Below are 17481 nucleotides of genomic sequence, written 5' to 3'. Positions count from 1 at the left end.
TGTATGCCTTAAAGAAATGGGATCTGACTTCCATAGCACCGTGTACTAACAAACACAGGGGAGGTGCATGTGTTTCCCAGCATTGCTTTCCTGATTTCTCTGCTGGTGACCAGTTGTTATGGTAACTGGTGTAGTTAGCCAAGAGGACTGTGGGGGACGTGATCCTGAGAACAGTTTCTGGCTTTGTGAACTCATTCATTTCTGATCATTGAACCCCAAGCAGCTGCTCCTGGTATCTAGATGCTCCGTGCACCACTGCTCCCATTTTCTGCTGGCATCCTGGCTGCCCTTCTCTTTGCCTGCTTCTGCCCTTTCTGTGTGCTCTCTGCCCTGGTCTGTCCATCCTCCCCTGTGGTGCTTCTTCTGTTTAGTGGCTGCTTTTGTTTCTTCTCTAAGTCTGTTTTATACTGCCTTTATTTGATCTCCTAGATCTGCAGGCTTGGATCTGAGAGTCAATATTCGCCTACTCCTCTGCTGAAGCTAATTAGTATCTGGAGCAGAAATGCAAGGTAAGACTTTCCTTCCTTTGAAAAAGAGCAGTGTTTTAGTCTAGTCAGAACTGGTCTAAGGCCGTCTGCTGTGTAGGGAGTTACTTAAGTACAGTCAAAACAGATAAAGCATTTGAATAAAAACATGGGAAGAACTCAAAATACATAATTTAAGAAAACTAATGGACTGAAACAATGTGCGTGATGTATCCCCAAGAAAAATGTTCATAGATATATTTGTCTATGAATATGAAATAAAACAAAAATACCTAGGATATGTGAGAAACTTTAAAAAATAAATATATAAAATTTACATGTTTGTGAAGTATATTATGTACATTGTATAGTGTAAAAATCAGGATGAACATATGTCCTCAAATATTTTTTCTTTCTTGTAAAAACATTCAGTATCCTTTCTTCCATCCTTTAGAAATATGCAGTGCACTTAACCTTGCCTGTTGTCACCCTACAGTGCAGTAGAGTCCAAAGCTCAGCAGTCCCTGCTGCCCAGTGTTTCTCTGTCCCTCCTCTGTCCTGCCCTTCCTGGCCTCTAGTAACTACTATTTCGCTCTCAGCCTCTACATCACCAACCTTTCTGGACTGCTTGTGTCCTTTGTAATATTTGAGTCATTCACAACAAAAATGGTAAAATTACATCTTGCAATGTGATATAAATGAAAATTGTATATAAAGTCCAAAGCAATGCCCAGGCATGGCAGTCGATGGGTACCTTCCTCCACTGTGTGATAATTGCATCAGTCATTTGATCTGACCTGGCCAAGGGAGAGGAATGTAGATCGTGTAAGGAGTGGCATTGTCACATAACTTACTATGTTTTGACCTGCTCTCCCAAAAAAATAAATGCTCATTTATTTGTTCATTGATAGTCGATTGTATCTGTTTTCCAGTTCTTACTTAAAATGGAGAATTAAAACTCCTGTCTAAATAAACATGCAGCTTCTGTGTCAGGGAATGCTTTGACATTGATCTGGTGGTGTATTTACATGGCATTGGTTTTTACAAAATTGGGACCATATTGTATAATCAGTTTTTCATCGTTTACAATTATGGCATGAGTATTTTCTTGTTGTTAAATAGATTTCCCTAAAACCCAGAAACATCGTTTCTTCACCTGTTGGTTGGTAGGAGAAGGCCTCACTTCACTTATTTCCTCATTTGATATGGCGATTTTGTGTCTTACTCTTGAGCAGCATAAGCAGTGTTCTGTAGTCGTATTTAAGACAAGTTCTGTAGTGGAACTTATTCCCACTCCATTTTGTGTGTAAGGATTTCCACATATACAAACAGGCCACTCAAGGCTTTAGTCCAGGAAGGTGCCGCAGGGTAGCTTGGTCTTTCTTTATTTGGTTCCTTAGTCAAGGCACATCCACATTGGACATCTCTTCATGAATCCTGAAATTTCTTGCTCTTTCTTTGCTGAGAAGTAGATGATGGGCTCAAGGGGTAGCTCAGCAGTTACAAGCACTTGCTGCTCTTTCCGAGGACCTAGGCTTGCTTCCCAGAATGCTCGTCCAGTGCTGCAACTCCAGCTGTTTCCTTTCCTGTGTATACTCACCTGAGAAGTATTTCCAGGAGGCCTGACTGACTGTAGAATCCCAGTAAACACAGACACACATAGGAAGCTGTATGTGAAAGAATTAATGAATAAATGTGTCAAAAACTACTTCATGAGGATGGATGGTACTCTTTTCGAGGGCAGAATAACTAGCGTTAGCATAGACCTAGTGCCAGCGGTGTGGTTCATCGGCAAAGGCACGGGGCCTGAGTTTGATCCCTTAGGGCCACAAGGATAGTGGAAGGAGAGAACCGGTTCCAACAAGCTGCCCTCTGGATTTCCACATGGACTGCTCAGTAGCATACACTCACTCACACACATGTGCACACACAAAAATAAATCAATGTAAAAAAATGTAAAGTAAAGCTGCCACTTACATAGTATCAGTCAGATGTTAAAATTGATTTTTCCAACTATAGAAAAGTTTAACAGTTGGCTTTTGCATTAATACAGTTAGAGCTGAACTGTATCACTGTCCTTAATCTTACAAGGAAGAGTAAATTGTCTGAAAACTTCGGGGGACTCAAGCCAGCTAACACTTGTTTGCTGTCTGGTTGTACAAACTAAACATTACTGTGGATGGAGACATGCAATTTTAAAAAAGTAATGATGAGCCAGGACAGGCACTGTGGTCTGGGAGCCGTGACACTGACTTAGCTGCGCTGATTCTAGTCACCACATCCACCCATGTCCCCATGGTACTCACCTCTGCCGTTGAGCTTTGTCGGCCCTGCCAGTCTCTGCCGTCACTCCTGGCTTGTACTCTCTAGTTGTCTACCTGAAATATCAGGGCAGAGACCGCTTCTCCTTCCTGGTGTGTCCCCTCCACAGTTCCTTGCGTGTCCAGAGGGTGGTTGAAGTTTCTGGTTAAGCCACACCCTTCAGCATGGGCATGTGCGTTGCACCGTGGGTCTCGGATCCTCCGCTTGTTCACTGTAAGACAGACGTAACAGCCTAGGGCTGGGAGATGGATCAGTCAGTGAAGCTGACTGGGCAAGGTGAGAGCCGGAGTTCTGTTTGCAGGACCGTGTAAAGGCAGGCAGATGTGTGGACACTCACTGCCGCCGGCCTAGCCCGCTTAGCGAAGGTCGTGCCAGTGAGAATCTGTTTGCAAACAAAAGTGGAAGAAGACACCGCGGTTGTCCTCCGACCTCCACACGCTCCCTCCCGCACATGTGACCGCACGTTAGCACAGGCAGAAATAACAGACGTAGCTGACGTAATAGACATGACAGAATAACTGCTGATGGTGATGATGATATGTGTGTGAAGGGTTGAAGCCTGTCCATACCGTGTCTGATATTAATTGGACCAAAAGGTACAGAAACAGAACTCCTTAGAACTTCTGTTAGTTTGCCGGTGCCAAGTACTTGAACTCTTTCCAATGATAAAGTTAATCTACCCATGGTTTTTTTCCTAAAAAGTATTTGATATGTTTCTACACGGAGGAATATTCTACTTCTTCCTGGGTGCTTTATTATTAGGATGGCTTTGTCCTCTCCAAGTGATCATGTTCTCTGAGTTCTATATATCCACATACATAATACAACACTATGTTGTCGTCCATAGATCTCTATATAAGTTTGTAGACATTGCATTTTAGAAACCTTATCACTGAAAACCGAACCTTCCTAGGCTCGTTAGAAAGGGCTTGAGACTGGAAGTCCAGCAGTGACTGGAGTCTCAGCTCTGCTGTTTCATAGGATAGCTCAGTGGCTTTAGCAGGTCAGCCCTTCTTCATCTGTGATGTGAAATAGTGGTACCTCATAGAGATAGCATGAAGACTATATATGTAATAGAATGTTTATAGAGTGCTTAGAATGAGCCATTGGGTTCTAGATTTTAAAGTAATTTCTCTTCATATACACATACACCTGTTAAAGTCCATGCAGAAACTCTTATGGAATGTTTTAGACATAAAGATACTGAGAAATAAGGTAATTGTTACAATGCCTTTCTCCTTGCAGATATTTCCCTCTTCTGGCTAAACAGAAACCTGGACACCCAGAATGTGATATCCTGACCAATGTCTTTGCAGTTCTCTCCGCAAAGAATCTGTCCGATGCCACAGCTAGCATTATAATGGACATAGTCGATGATCTTCTCAACCTTCCAGATTTTGAGCCCACAGAAACAGTGCCGAGCTTGCCGGTTACTGGCTGTGTGTACGCCGAGGTGGCAGACAGCACAGGTGTGTGCGCTGTGCAAAGCGGGTGGTTCACAGACTTCAAAGTAGCTGTCACTCTCAGAAAAGAATCAGTAGCATTTGACTTTCTTAACAGTCCGTGTGGAAAGGTTTCTTGTCCCAGAGAAGTGTGTAATCAGAAATTCTTTGCACATGTAGATTACTTCTTCCCAGGAAGTTCTTAGCTGTCTTCCGGGACACCGGGAAATGTTTTCCGCTGTTGTACCTGAATTCTTCTGTTTCACTATCCCAACAGTTCCTGCACTGTTATAAGCGATGAGTTATGTACCCTAAGGTCTTACATGAATTGGTAGTTTAAGAGCCAGGCAGTAGTGGTGTACACCTTTAATCTCAGCACTTGGAAGGCAGAGGCAGGCGAATCTCTGTAAGTTCAAGGCCAGCCTGGTCTACAGAGAGAGTTTGGGGACAGCCAGGGCTGCACAGAGAAACCCTGCCTCGAAAAACCATAAATAGGGCTGGAGAGATAGCTCAGAGGTTAAGAGCACTGACTGCTCTTCCAGAGGTTCTGAGTTCAATTCCCAGCACCCGCATGGTGGCTCACAACCATCTGTAATGAGATCTGGTGCCCTCTTCTGTATACATAATAAATAAATAAATCTTTAAAAAAAAGAAAGAAAGAAAAACCATAAATAAATAAATAAATAAGTGTGATTTAGCTACTGGTGTCTCTTTTAAGGAAGAAAAGGTTATTTAATGATTAGAGTTGAAATTTAAATGCTCATTAATAGTTGAATACTTTCCTTATCTGTCATCAAGAGGATAATATATAATGATGAAGGAGAGTTAATTGAAGCAATAACTGTTTCAGAGCCTGTCACTGTGGGAGGGAGACTGATTCTGCCTCATGTGCCTGCCATTCTTCAGTATCTCAGCAAAAGCACAATAAGTGCAGAGAAGGTGAAGAAGAAGAAGAACAGGGCACAAGTCAGTAAGGAGCTCGGCATTCTTTCAAAGTAAGTGACGTCTCCGTCCTTAAAAGGTACAGTGAACATTCATAGGCTTAAAGTTTTTAAAACCTTTAACTGAACAAATGAGGAAAAAAAGAACAAATTAGGAAAGAAAAAACAAACATGTGCAAGGCATGTGCAAGATGCTGGGTTGAATCTCCAGCACTAAACATCAAACAGAAGAAGGGGAGGGGGGAGAGGGGCCGAGCACCTGCTGAGGCTTCCAGGCCCTGGTCAGACTTGCTTGCTACTCCTTTGCAAAGCTGCTTAATCAGTCTCAAGTTTTGTTAGATCACTAAAAATACCAGAAAGAGCAAACTGTTTGAAGGCTCAAGCCTGTTTTTTCAAAGACTTGGGCAGTAAAAGTAATAATATATAATCGGGTTCTCTAAAGGCAAAGTTAATAAGAAATGATTTTATCTTAAATTTTAATGTAAGCATTATGAAACATTGACAACTTTTTAATATTACTTTCAACAATATAAAAATGATTAGGATAGAAGCTAGAATTTTTTATTTACGTTTCTAAGTTTTTCTAAGTGTTGGCTAAGTTATCCCGGGTCATCGATGTGGCAGTGGAAAGATGATGAGCCCTTAGGCTGCAGGAGGCCAGAGTTCCAGCCTCACTGATGCTTCCCAGCCACGCTACAGCCGCTCCTCTTAGTGTCGGGTTTTCTCTAAGCAACATGGGGCTGAATAATTCCTCTGCTGTGGCATTGTTAATGGAATTGCATTGAAATAGTGTGTGTAAAACCTTAGTGGTGGTGCTTAAGAATGTTATTTCCTTGCAAAATAAGGAAGCATGAGTTGCCTGATTACAGCACTGACATCCGAACCCACCAGACAACCAGATACTGTGAAAACGACACAACAGTAGCTGGGAGTGAGAGTGCCCGCTGCCCAACTGACGGTTACCTGCCCCTTAAGGCTTAGCGATTCTTCTTCCTGGTGCATCTTCCTAACGTGTCCATTGTCTTCTTTAGGATAAGCAAGTTTATGAAAGACAAAGAGCAGAGTTCTCTCCTCATTACACTTCTCCTTCCCTTCCTCCTCCGGGGCAGTGTTGCTCAGGTACAGTTCACAGGACAGTTACTTTGTCCACAGAGGGTTGCTGTCCTCTTCGGTTGTTTGTGTGGGTGATTTTACTGGTTAACCTCTGTGATGTAGTTGTTCCAGAAAACCTAAGGCTGTATAGAAGTCAAACATTTGAAGTAGAGGGGGATTGGGCTAGAATAGATGGGAGAGAAGTCATCACCTGCTACCCCCTCCTATTACTTCTGTCCATTCCTGGATTCTTCCCTCTTTAACAACAGATAGAGCCCAAGAAGTTCATTGTGCATTGTGGAGTCATGAGTATAGATCACACTGGCAAAATTGAGTGAAAAATCTCTCTTTTAATATTCAACCAAGAGTTTCTGATCAAATTCTAAAACCCTAACTAAGTCCAGTTAAGAGGTCTTCTCGTGGCTCATTTATCAGGTATCAGGAATGACCAGACAGTCATTCAGCTGTAAGACCACAAATCTGTATCCATTTTTCTCAGCATGCTCATGCTGTTGGCTCCACTCTGATTAACCAACCGAAGAGAGAGCTTCAAACTCACATACAATCTCTATTAGAATTGAAGGAAAAAACTGTAACCATAGATTTTGTGTTAAGTTAAAATGCTAATTTTTTAAATGCCATGAAATAATCTTTTCCAATTCTTAGACTATTTCCAATGCTATCATAAAATAGAAACTGAACTAGATGTGGTAGTACACACCTGTAATCCCCGCACTTTAGGAGGCAGATGCAGGAAGATTGTTGCAAGTATCAAAGCCAGATCTCAAAATATATAAACACTGTGTGTGTGCGCGCGCGTGCGTGCGTGCGTGCGTGCGTGCGTGTGTGTAAATACAGTTCTCTGAAATACTGAAATGCAGTTTCTCCTGATTCTCAGGATACAGAGCTTGATATCCTGGTGACAGTACAGAACTTGTTACAGCATTGTCTGGACCCCACTAGCTTCCTCAGACCTCTGGCCAAACTCTTTTCAGTTATTAAGAACAAGTTGTCAAGACAGTTGCTGTGTACCGTTTTCCAGGTATGTGATAGGCATTTTTATCCCAGATCGCCCTTTCCTTCTGTCCCCTAAATTATCGGGGCAAGCCACCTTTGTTCTAGTGTGACGATACATGAAGTTGAATGGCTTGGAGGACGAAGGCGTTTAGAGCAGAAAAGTTAGTTTTATCCATTACTAATGATGCTCAGAGCCAGGAATGGTGCCACAGCCTTGCAAGCCCAGTATTGGGAGGGTAAGGCCAACCTGGGCTACACAGTGAGAAACTGTCTCCTAAAACTCAAAGAATAAATGTATTGCCCTTTCCTTTCAGAGTCTGTCTGATTTTGAAAGTGGACTAAAATATATTACAGACGTTGTAAAGGTAAGAAAGAAAGCAAGCTCTTTTTTTTTTTTTTTTTTTTGGCTTCAAAAGTATTATCATTTTGGTTTATTAACCCTAATATCTATCTGTTTATATGGTTTTACCATCATTTCTTGTAGCTTAATGCCTTTGACAAAAGGCATCTGGATGACATCAACTTTGACATCCGCTTCTCAGCATTCCAGACCATCACCTCTACCATAAAGGAGATGCAGACGGTGGATGCTGACTACCTGGTCCCTGTGATGCACAACTGCTTCTATAATATGGAGGTGGGTGCTCATGGCAGACGTTGAGACTGTTTGGGTAGGACACCACTAAATACAGTGACTTAATTCCTGAATTTGTGTCAGAGCGAGGACAGGTGTTTTTAGGGCAGATTTTTCTTTGAAATGCTGACTTTTTGTTTTGTGAACCACTTTCTGCTACTCTCATGATTTGAAGTAATGTAGTAAATATGTAGTAAATACATGGAAGCAGTTGGGATCAAATCAACAAGTTCTGGATTGCCTGAGTGGTGGCACACTTACTTCCACAGTCTCATCCCTGGGGAGGCGGGACAGGGGATCGTAGGTTTGATGCCAGCCTGGTCTACAGGGCAGGCCCCTGTCTTCTGTCGGTTTGTTATTTGGTTTGGTTAGTGTTTGCATATAGACAGAGTCTCACTGTGGGGTCCTGTCTGAACTGGAACTCTGTAGACCAGGCGGACGTCATATTCACAGATATTCCTGCCTCCACCTCTTCAGCACGTCCTACCATCATGGAACACCACAACTGGCCCGTCTTAAAGAAGAGCTGAATGTTGCCAAGAGCTATAGGGAGGGAACAACAGTGATGAAAACCTCCGGGAAGGAGGTTCCAATGGTGGTTGCACAGCCTTCTTAATATTCTAAAACCCACGAGGGCCAGTCAAGACTGATGACCTGAGTTCAGTCCCCAGAACACATGTGAAAAACCAAATGTGGTATTGCACATCTGTAATTCCAGCAAGATGGAAGAGGGAGACTAAAAAATCCCCAAAGCTTGATAGCTAGCTAACCTGAAGTACTCGCAGCAGTAGAAATTCTGCCTTGCCAGGGTGGAAGGCAGGACTGACTCCTAAAAGCTGTCCTCTGCCCTCCTCCACACATGTGTGTGCACACACGCACACGCGCACAAGTAAACATTTTAAAACGGTTGAACTTTAAAAGGATAAATTTTATGGCATTTCAATATGTTGATCTCTGGGTTAACTGTTACTTTACAGAAGGTTTATCTGCTTTTATTAAAGATTTTACTAGAGGTAAAGGCTGTTTGTAGTAAGTGCCATATTACTTGATGGAATGAAATCTGAAACAGGAAATGAAGACAATGACCATTTTTAACCTGCAGTGGCCTCAAGTAACTGGCATTTCTTACTCTGTCTGAGGTTAAGAGTTTATCTGGGATGTGGACAAGGGAGTTTCTATTCAGGGCTTATTTTTTCATTTATTTCTTCATGTTAAATTTCAGCACAAGGAGGCTGCATCTGCCTGCTAGCTGAGTTGGGAAAACCTTCTCTGGACTCACTAAGTTCTTTTGACTTTTTTGGAGTTCGAGGAGGGCATTGAGACAGGGTTGTCTGTGTAACTCTAGCTGTCCTGGAACTTGTTTTGTAGGCCACGCTAGCCTCACACTCACAGAGATCCTCCTGTCTCTGCCTCCTTTGCTGGGATTAAAGGCGTGTGCCGCCACCACCTGGCCACAGGCATTTGTTAGTAGGGTTTTGCAGGTAGCTTTGATAGGGTTTCGCTTTCTTGGGGAAATAATAGTCTGTATTGTTTCAAAAGATAACAGTTATTAACAGTAGAAACTTGGGCTTTTTCTTACTTTCAGTTAGGAGACATGTCTTTAAGTGACAATGCCTGCATGTGCTTGACAAGTATCATCAAAAGGCTAGCTGCTTTGAATGTCACAGAGAAAGACTATAAGGAGGTCATTCACCGCACTCTCCTGGAGAGACTGAGGAAAGGACTGAAGAGCCAGACAGAGGTATTGTGACTTTATCCTTTCCTTACCACTGTCTGCAGTGCTTCCCCTCTTCTGCTGCTGAAAAGCAGTCAGGTTCAGTGTAAATAATTCAGAGTTACCGAGTCTTTTGAGGAGAAGGTGGGTGGGAGTGACGTGACTTGGTTTTTTATTTTATAATTTTTTTTCTTACCGGGGAAGAAATGATTTACTTAAAATCGCAATAGCTTTTTCATCTACCTTATATTATCTAGGAAGCAGGTACGTTTAAAATCCTCTTGTTGTCTCATCTTGATGTTTGCAGAGTGTTCAACATGATTATACTCTGATCCTTTCCTGTTTGATTCAAACTTTTCCCAATCAACTGGAGTTTAAGGACTTGGTGCAGCTCACTCATTACACTGACCCAGAAATGGACTTCTTTGAGAACATGAAGCACATTCAGGTAGATGCATTCAGAGTAACACTTGAAACAACTCTTCTTCTGGCAAAGACGGCCCGAGGTCCCCAGCTCCTTTCCCTGCTCTGCATAGCCATCGGGCAAATTTGCATGTGAGACGATCATCTCCTGGGAGTCTCGTTTCTTGGTGGCATCACCAAAGACAAATCGTAACAGTGTCGACTTTCTCCGGTTTTCCTAAGTGTTCAGGTCCATTTTTAGGTGCTATGCATTACATTTCTGAAAACAAAGCAAGGCCCGGGTGTTTGGTCGCCTAGTCCATGACCAGGGATTCCCGCCTGTACGCGGTTCAGAGAAAAGCACATAGGGCTGAGGCGGAGGTGGTTTTAGCAGAGAGTGTGCAGTGACCACTGCGTGTTTTATCTAGATCCACAGACGGGCGAGAGCCCTGAAGAAACTGGCCAAACAACTCCTGGAAGGGCAGGTTGTGCTGTCTTCTAAATCTCTTCAGAATTACATCATGCCTTACGCCATGACTCCAATTCTTGATGAGAAACTGCTCAAGGTAAACCACTGGGTATAGGAAGCATGAGCATTAGTAACCATACTAATTTTATCATCATAACTAGATTGAGATGAATGTGGTTCGGTTTTTTTAGAACCACTCCTGGCACATGGGAAATTCTGTGTAAATTGTAAATATATTTTCTATTTTTATTATTATTTGCACATATGGGCCAATCTCCAAAATAAAAATGAAATTCCCCTTTCTAGAAATTTCTAGATTTCTAAAATGGTTTCTGGTTCTTTGAGAAAGAATCTCACTGTGTGGCCACATGGTGCCTTTGAACTCTCAGTTTCCATCTCAGCTCTCCAGTTGCTGTCCTTACAGGTGTGTTTGGTTCATTGGTTTTCTTGTTGGTTGGTTTGTAGACTCACTCTGTACTGAGGCTGTCCTAGAACTCACTGTGTAGCAGAGGCTGGTCTCAAACGCACAGCGATCCTATTGCTTCAGACCCCAGGAGCTGGGACTGTAGGCCAGAGTCACCATGCCTAGCAAGATCCTTCCTTCCTTCTGTCCATATTCTTGAGGGTGGGGGTGGTTCATTGTGTTACCCAGTTTGGCCTTGAACTTATAGCCCTCCTCCCTTCCTGGTAGCAGGACTGTGGTCATGTACCACCATACCCAGCCTTCAAAGGTTGCTTCCTTAAATCCCAGTTTTAAAAGCCAGTAAGAACAACCAACTCAGTGTCGTGTTCAAATCAAGGAGCCTTTCCTCAGGCAGGCCTCTCTCGTCTCCATGGACTATAGGCTACTACTCCCTGGAGACCAACTACCACGCGCAGCGTCTGTCTCTAACTCAGAGACCAGTTGACTCTTTGGGGGTCCTTCTCCTGTGCAGGAACCCCACAGTTCCCGTGTGTACAGAAAATTCAGGTCATGGCAACGCTCACTCCCGTCCTTCCTCTTCGGTAACACTGTTCTCTTGCTGTATTGAACATCCAGAGCCTGACAGCTGGGTTTATTTTGTCCACTTTTCTAGTTGAAGAGCAGTAGTATGTAGTTTTTGACATTGGTCACAACTGCTTTTCTTTCTCATTCACTACCAGGAGTCTTGAACCCATCTGGAAGATCTGGGTAACAAGGAGTTCAGAGTGTATTAAAATTAAAGAATTTAAAGAAGTTGATACCATCCTTTTGACAAGCATACACAATGTCCAAATCAGTATTTGTGACAGTGGTTGGTAAACTTCCTTGTGAAAGAATGGATAGTCTCTTTCCTTCTGTAATTCCCAGCGGCCTATTGCCCTATGGCCTTTACTAAATTAACCTTGTGTTTTATTAGCGTTACTTGTACATTGATGCTCTCGGTTTGTTTACAGCATGAAAACATAACCATTGCTGCCACAGAGGTTATTGGAGCTATTTGCAGACACCTGTCTTGGCCAGCCTATGTGTATTACTTGAAACATTTCATTCACGTCTTGCAGACAGGCCAGATCAACCAGAAACTGGGCGTCAGGTATAGTCAATTGTTTTTTGTCTTTAACGTGTAACCTAAGCATTGCTTCCTAAAGGGGGTCTTTCTGAGATTGCTCATATGCTCACTGTAGGAGTGTGGTTACAGTCATGCTCGGTAGTGTCACGTGGTAAACAGTCATACTGTTGCTATCCTCACAGTCCCTCTCCCCGTCATCGATGATAGTGCTAATCAAAGGGCATGTCTTTATCTTTCTTGACAGTTTGCTGGTGATAGTGTTGGAAGCGTTCCATTTTGACTACAAAACTCTTGAAGAACAAATGGGAAGTGTTAAGAATGAAGAAAGTACGTTTTGAAACTTCTTAAATTAGATTCTCATTTTATTCCTGGATAATTTGTGATAATTAAAGATGGCAAAATGCACTGATTTTTCTTCTCTTTGTAGTAAGGACCAGTTATTGAGTCAGAAAGAAACTGAAATAAATGAAAGGCTTATTCTTAGGAAATCTTCCTTACCTGTATAGAAGACACATCTACAGTTGTATAATGCAAACACCTGGGCTGCTGTTTCTGTCCTAGAGGTCTGATTCCCTATGTATGGCAGTCTATCTGTGGGTACCAGCAGTGAGATCCTGGGCCCAGTCAGCTCAGGACAGCCTTCTTCCTTCTGTCTCCTCTGCGGCAGCCTCCTCTGTACTGTCATCAGACTGTGACAGAGCAGCATCCCACTGAGACACAGCAAAACTCTTGACCTACTAGCTGTCTATCTCCCCAGGGTAGCCTGAATCAGCACTGGACCAGCCCAAGGTGGAGGGGGCTTCACATCCAGGTTGAGGATGAAGAGCATCTTTGACTTACAGTCCCTTATGATGCTGAGCCAAGAGTTTTCATTTTCTAGTTCTTAATTCTATATGTTAGTTTAAAGTGCTCAATAAGACTGGCAGCGGTGGTGCACGCCTTTAATCCCAGCACTGGGGAGGCAGAGGCAGGCGGATCTCTGTGAGTTCAAGGCCAGCCTGGTCTACAGAGCAACCTTGTCTTGAAATTTAAAAAAAATGCTCAACAACAATGAAATGGTAAATGGAATTTTGTGAGCAGATATATCTTGTCATCTGATAGGCACCCCTCAAGAACCCACTAGTTACCTGGATTTTCATAATAGAATCTGAGCTTTGGCTCATAAGATAACCAAGTTTCACAGTCAATAAATGACAAAAGAAGGGACTTCGGTTTTTTTTGGTAGTTGGTGGAATAACAAACGTGTTTTAGATAGTTATAGAATTTATTTCTCACAGTAGTTTTGCAGGATGGGTGCCGCTTCCCTGTCACTGGTGAGTTGGAAGCGCACAGGGGTGAGATGATTCACTGAGATAGTGTGTTAGCAGGGTCATGACTGGCCTGCCTCACAGTCCTTCCCTGTCTCCGTTCTCTAATGTGCTGTAGCTTAGTGGGGCAGCACTCAAGCACTGGGCCCTGGGTTCTACCCACCACAGCAAACGTACATAAATAAGCTGAATCCCAGAAGGCCCTTTTCTACGTGAGAGCCAGCAGCTGATAACTGTTTCTCGTTCTTGTAAATGGGAGTTTCTGCTGTAAGGAAACTTTAGCCACTCTGTTTAGGAAACCTTCTCTTGGCTAAGAATCCTAATTGCAGTGTGCTCCTCCCGACTGTTGGAAAATAACCCCGTCCTGGCCAAGACACATGTGTCTGTCATCACCCTTTCCTTGTCTCTGTCCCTCACTGGACTCTCAACTCTTCCTCCGCTCTTACCTTACCTGCCTGTAATTGGAAGTGAGTATTAGCTACTGAACGATAGATCTTGATGGAAAGAGCAGGCAGCCTGTCACAGCTGCACAGCTTCATCATCATCATTGTCATCGTCATCATCGTCACCTCCTCTTCCACCCCCACCTCCTCCTCCTCTTCAGACAGAAGCTGACTATGTAGCTCTGACTGGCCTCAAACTTTAATCCTCCTCTCTCGGCCTCTTGAGAGTACCACTGTTAGGATTGTTAGCTTGGTGAAGATTGTAGACAGGTGTGAGCCCCACAGCTGGCTGTGACATTTCTTTATGTAATTAAAGGTGACTTTTGTTACAGACACAGTTGAAATGACTGAGTTACTGGAACATGAAGCCATGGAATTGGAGCCCGTGGAGGAGGAAGAGAAGGAACAAACCTGTAAGAGTTTGTCAGATGGCAGGGAGCCGCTGGAAGCCCCCGAGGCAGCGGAGTCTGGTGGGGCAGCAGCTACGGAGCAAGAGTGCAGCTCAAAGTCCGTCTCTTTCCTTCCTCGGACTAAGGAAGAGTTGGAAAGAACCATTAAAACCATCCAGGGAGCCATAACTGGGGACATCCTCCCCAGGCTCCACAAGTGCCTGGCATCTGCGGTAAGGACTGGGCCAGCACATGCTGCAGCCAAAGAAAACTAACTAAACACTAGAAGCTATTTCCCTTTCTGCTCTTGGGCTGCTTCTGTACTATGTAAATGTCATCTTGGGCAGGCAGTGTGGTCAGACAGGTCCGTCTTTCTCCTGGGTGACAAGGGTAACCTTTAACAGCGCATTCTCACATACCCAGGGCCTTTCTTTCTTGGTATAAAACAGCTTGGGCTTTTTAATAAATAAAGTTTTATTAGAACACAGCCATTGTTTTGCATTATAGCAGCAGAGTTAACTAGCTCTAACAGAGACAAGCAGAGTAAGAGCACTTGCTGTGCAAGCATGAGGACCCCTGGCCTCCACCTCAACACCTGGGAATGGCTGTGCCACATGCCATTACACCAGTGCTGTGGGGAGGGTGGCATGGGCAGATACAGGAAGATGGCTGAGGTTTGCTGGCTGTCCACCTCGCTCCAGATCCAGTGTGAGACTGTCTCAAAGGAATAAGACAGAGCAATAGGACATCGGGCTCCCACCTCTGACTTCCCAGTGTGTATACACACACACACACACACACACACACGTAAACTAGCAATAGGCTTAAAATAGAATAATTGTCTTTCAAATGTAAAGTTAGGGGGTCAAGAAAGTTCAGTGTAGCAAGCCCCAAGACCAGTCACTGGCCAGGATCGAGTCAGGAGAAAAGGGGACAATCAGATGCAGGATGCAGCATTAGCAGGCCTTTGTGGTCCTTAGTGTTTAAATTTCCCCTAAACTTTGCTTGCAGACCAAAAGGGAAGAAGAGCACAAGCTGGTCAAGTCAAAGGTCGTGAATGAGGAGGAAGTGGTCCGAGTCCCCCTGGCTTTTGCCATGGTGAAGCTGATGCGGTCCCTCCCACAGGAGGTGATGGAGGCAAATCTGCCCAGGTATGGCGTAAGACATGAGAGGAGTTCAGAGAAACTCAGGACTTGCTCCTTTGCCCCCTGGCTTGGGAATTTCTTTTGTCAGGAAGAGAACTACTGCCATGGTTTGCTGTAGTTCCAAATCCTAACTGGGAATTCGGGTTGTGAATAAGTGAGAGACAAACAGACGGGCGTGTTTTTATGTTGCTGCCTCTTGATTATTAAGTAAGAGACAAACAGACGGGCGTGTTTTTATGTTGCTGCCTCTTGATTATTTTTCAACTTCGCATTTTCTAGTGTTTTGCTGAAAGTGTGTGTCCTCCTCAAGAACAGAGCACAGGAAATCAGAGACATTGCACGCAGTACTCTCACCAAAATAATCGAAGATCTGGGGGTGCACTTTCTGCAGTATGTTCTCAAAGAATTACAGACGACCCTTGTCCGTGGGTATCAGGTGAGCTAGTGTTTGATCACACGGGAGTTGTAGTACTTTGTGTCTCTCTTCAGTGAAGCCGACTGAGCGAGCAGTCAACAACAGTCACGTTTCCAGTCACAGCCAAGTTTGGGGACCCATGTCTCTCCTCCCAGTATTGGGGAGTTGAGAAAAAGAGCGCCAGCAAGTCAAAGGCAGTTCCGGCTCCATGAGGCCCTATCTCAAACTAACAGCAAAACCAAAGTTTCTCATCAGGATCCATTAGGTCAAAAGACCTTCCAACTTACTTTACTTTCCTCATAGGCTACATTACATGGTCTTCTTTCTTTCACATTGTTTAACATTGTTTCATAGTCTGTAGATCTTCATAAAATTTTATGGTCATGTTTATTTGAAGGCATTGCCAACTGAGTGAATAAAAAAGAAGATATGTATGTGTTTAACTTTGTAAACTTGGCATAAATAAAATTAGTAAGGCTACCAGGAAATGAAACAATAGCAGTTGCATGGTGGTCTAACCTGCCACAGCTCCAGGTGTGGGCCTGGACAGCAGCACGCAGGAGCTGATAGGTGCAAACTAGAGCCCACCCGCACTTGCCTAAAGAACCTGCATCTACCAGGATCCTTGGGTCAAGTTTAGGAAGCTTTACAGCGTGTTCAGATACATTTAAAGTTCAGTAGCTACCGTTCCTTGCATGTCTTAACTTACTGATGTGTAAGGAACATGTTCTAAGTACAATTCCAGTCTTCCTTCTTTATGTGGCTTTTGTTGCCAGCATATATGTTTTAACAGTGTATGAAGGTCAGTATTTTACTACTTCGAGTGAAATGTGAAAACTCACTGCCGTGTGGGTTCTTTCCCCTCCCCCTGCTGTATTATAGTTGCTTCTGTGTTTGAGGAGTGGGAACTTCATAGGGTAATGTTGTAACTTTAATAGTCCAAGGTGGAAAGTAGTCCTGCCCTGGGGAGTTACCATTGCTTCTTTCTTCTTTGGGTGTGTCTGCTAATATTCCCCTTCAGTCTGAAGAACTTCTCTAGTAATAACATCTAGTGAATGTGGGGCTGGAGGCAGTGGGGGTCTCACTTCCCTTTTTCTGGGAGGCCTTTATCTCACCTTCCTTCCTGAAAGGGACATCACTCCTAAATACGGACTTCTACCTTGACAAAAGCATTGGACACCCTTTGTGGTGAGCTGTTCTGTTGGTTCCCTTCCAAGTAACATGTCTTTCCTGGCTGCTTAAAAGACTTTGGTGTGTTTCTCAGTAGTTTACGTGTGTGTGTGAGTGCCTTTCCTTCATAAATCATCATAGTACCTAAGCATACCATTGGATTTCTGAACACACTGTATTTTGTACAAGCCATGCTTCTGTCAAAGGACCTTAAATGGTGACATGTGGTAGCATGTCTCAACGCTGCTCTGGGCAGTAACTAACTCACGGACTCTTTTGAGTTGTGGGCAGCACCCTCAAGTGTAGGGCTCTTAGCCATTTGCATTCTGACTGTGTATCTCATCTTAGGTCCACGTGCTCACATTCACCGTTTACACATTGCTACAAGGCCTCAGCAGCAAGCTGCAAGTTGGGGATTTAGACCCTTGTCTACCAATAATGACTGAGGTAAGATTCATAGAATGCAATTCTGCTTTCCCTAAGTGGGTAATGATCATTTTAACAGTTCACAAATAAGAAATAAAAATAGACTATAAAAGTGAAAGTAGAAGGTCAGGTTTCACTCGGTGGTGGTGGGTTCTTA

The 17481-nt window shown here is 43.6% G+C and overlaps 1 protein-coding gene across 1 annotated transcript in view; it reads left to right on the top strand.

Annotated features, from left to right (window-relative positions):
* The window catches only part of Utp20 (UTP20 small subunit processome component), an 84490-nt gene that overhangs the window by 47492 nt on the left and 19517 nt on the right, over window positions 1-17481 (top strand). Inside the window, 16 exon segments of the mRNA XM_052753059.1 lie at window positions 430-509; window positions 4032-4255; window positions 5079-5223; window positions 6201-6288; window positions 7160-7303; window positions 7593-7643; window positions 7763-7915; window positions 9498-9653; window positions 9934-10074; window positions 10457-10594; window positions 11914-12053; window positions 12274-12356; window positions 14112-14401; window positions 15180-15319; window positions 15593-15749; window positions 17247-17345. Coding sequence (XP_052609019.1) covers window positions 430-509; window positions 4032-4255; window positions 5079-5223; window positions 6201-6288; window positions 7160-7303; window positions 7593-7643; window positions 7763-7915; window positions 9498-9653; window positions 9934-10074; window positions 10457-10594; window positions 11914-12053; window positions 12274-12356; window positions 14112-14401; window positions 15180-15319; window positions 15593-15749; window positions 17247-17345 — 2229 coding nt within the window.

Source organism: Peromyscus californicus, unplaced genomic scaffold (genome assembly GCF_007827085.1).
Source record: "Peromyscus californicus insignis strain IS unplaced genomic scaffold, ASM782708v3 Scaffold_24__1_contigs__length_46423439, whole genome shotgun sequence".
Lineage (NCBI taxonomy): Eukaryota > Metazoa > Chordata > Mammalia > Rodentia > Cricetidae > Peromyscus > Peromyscus californicus.
The sequence above is the reverse complement of the archived record's forward strand: the minus strand, read 5'-3'. Positions and strand labels throughout refer to the sequence as shown.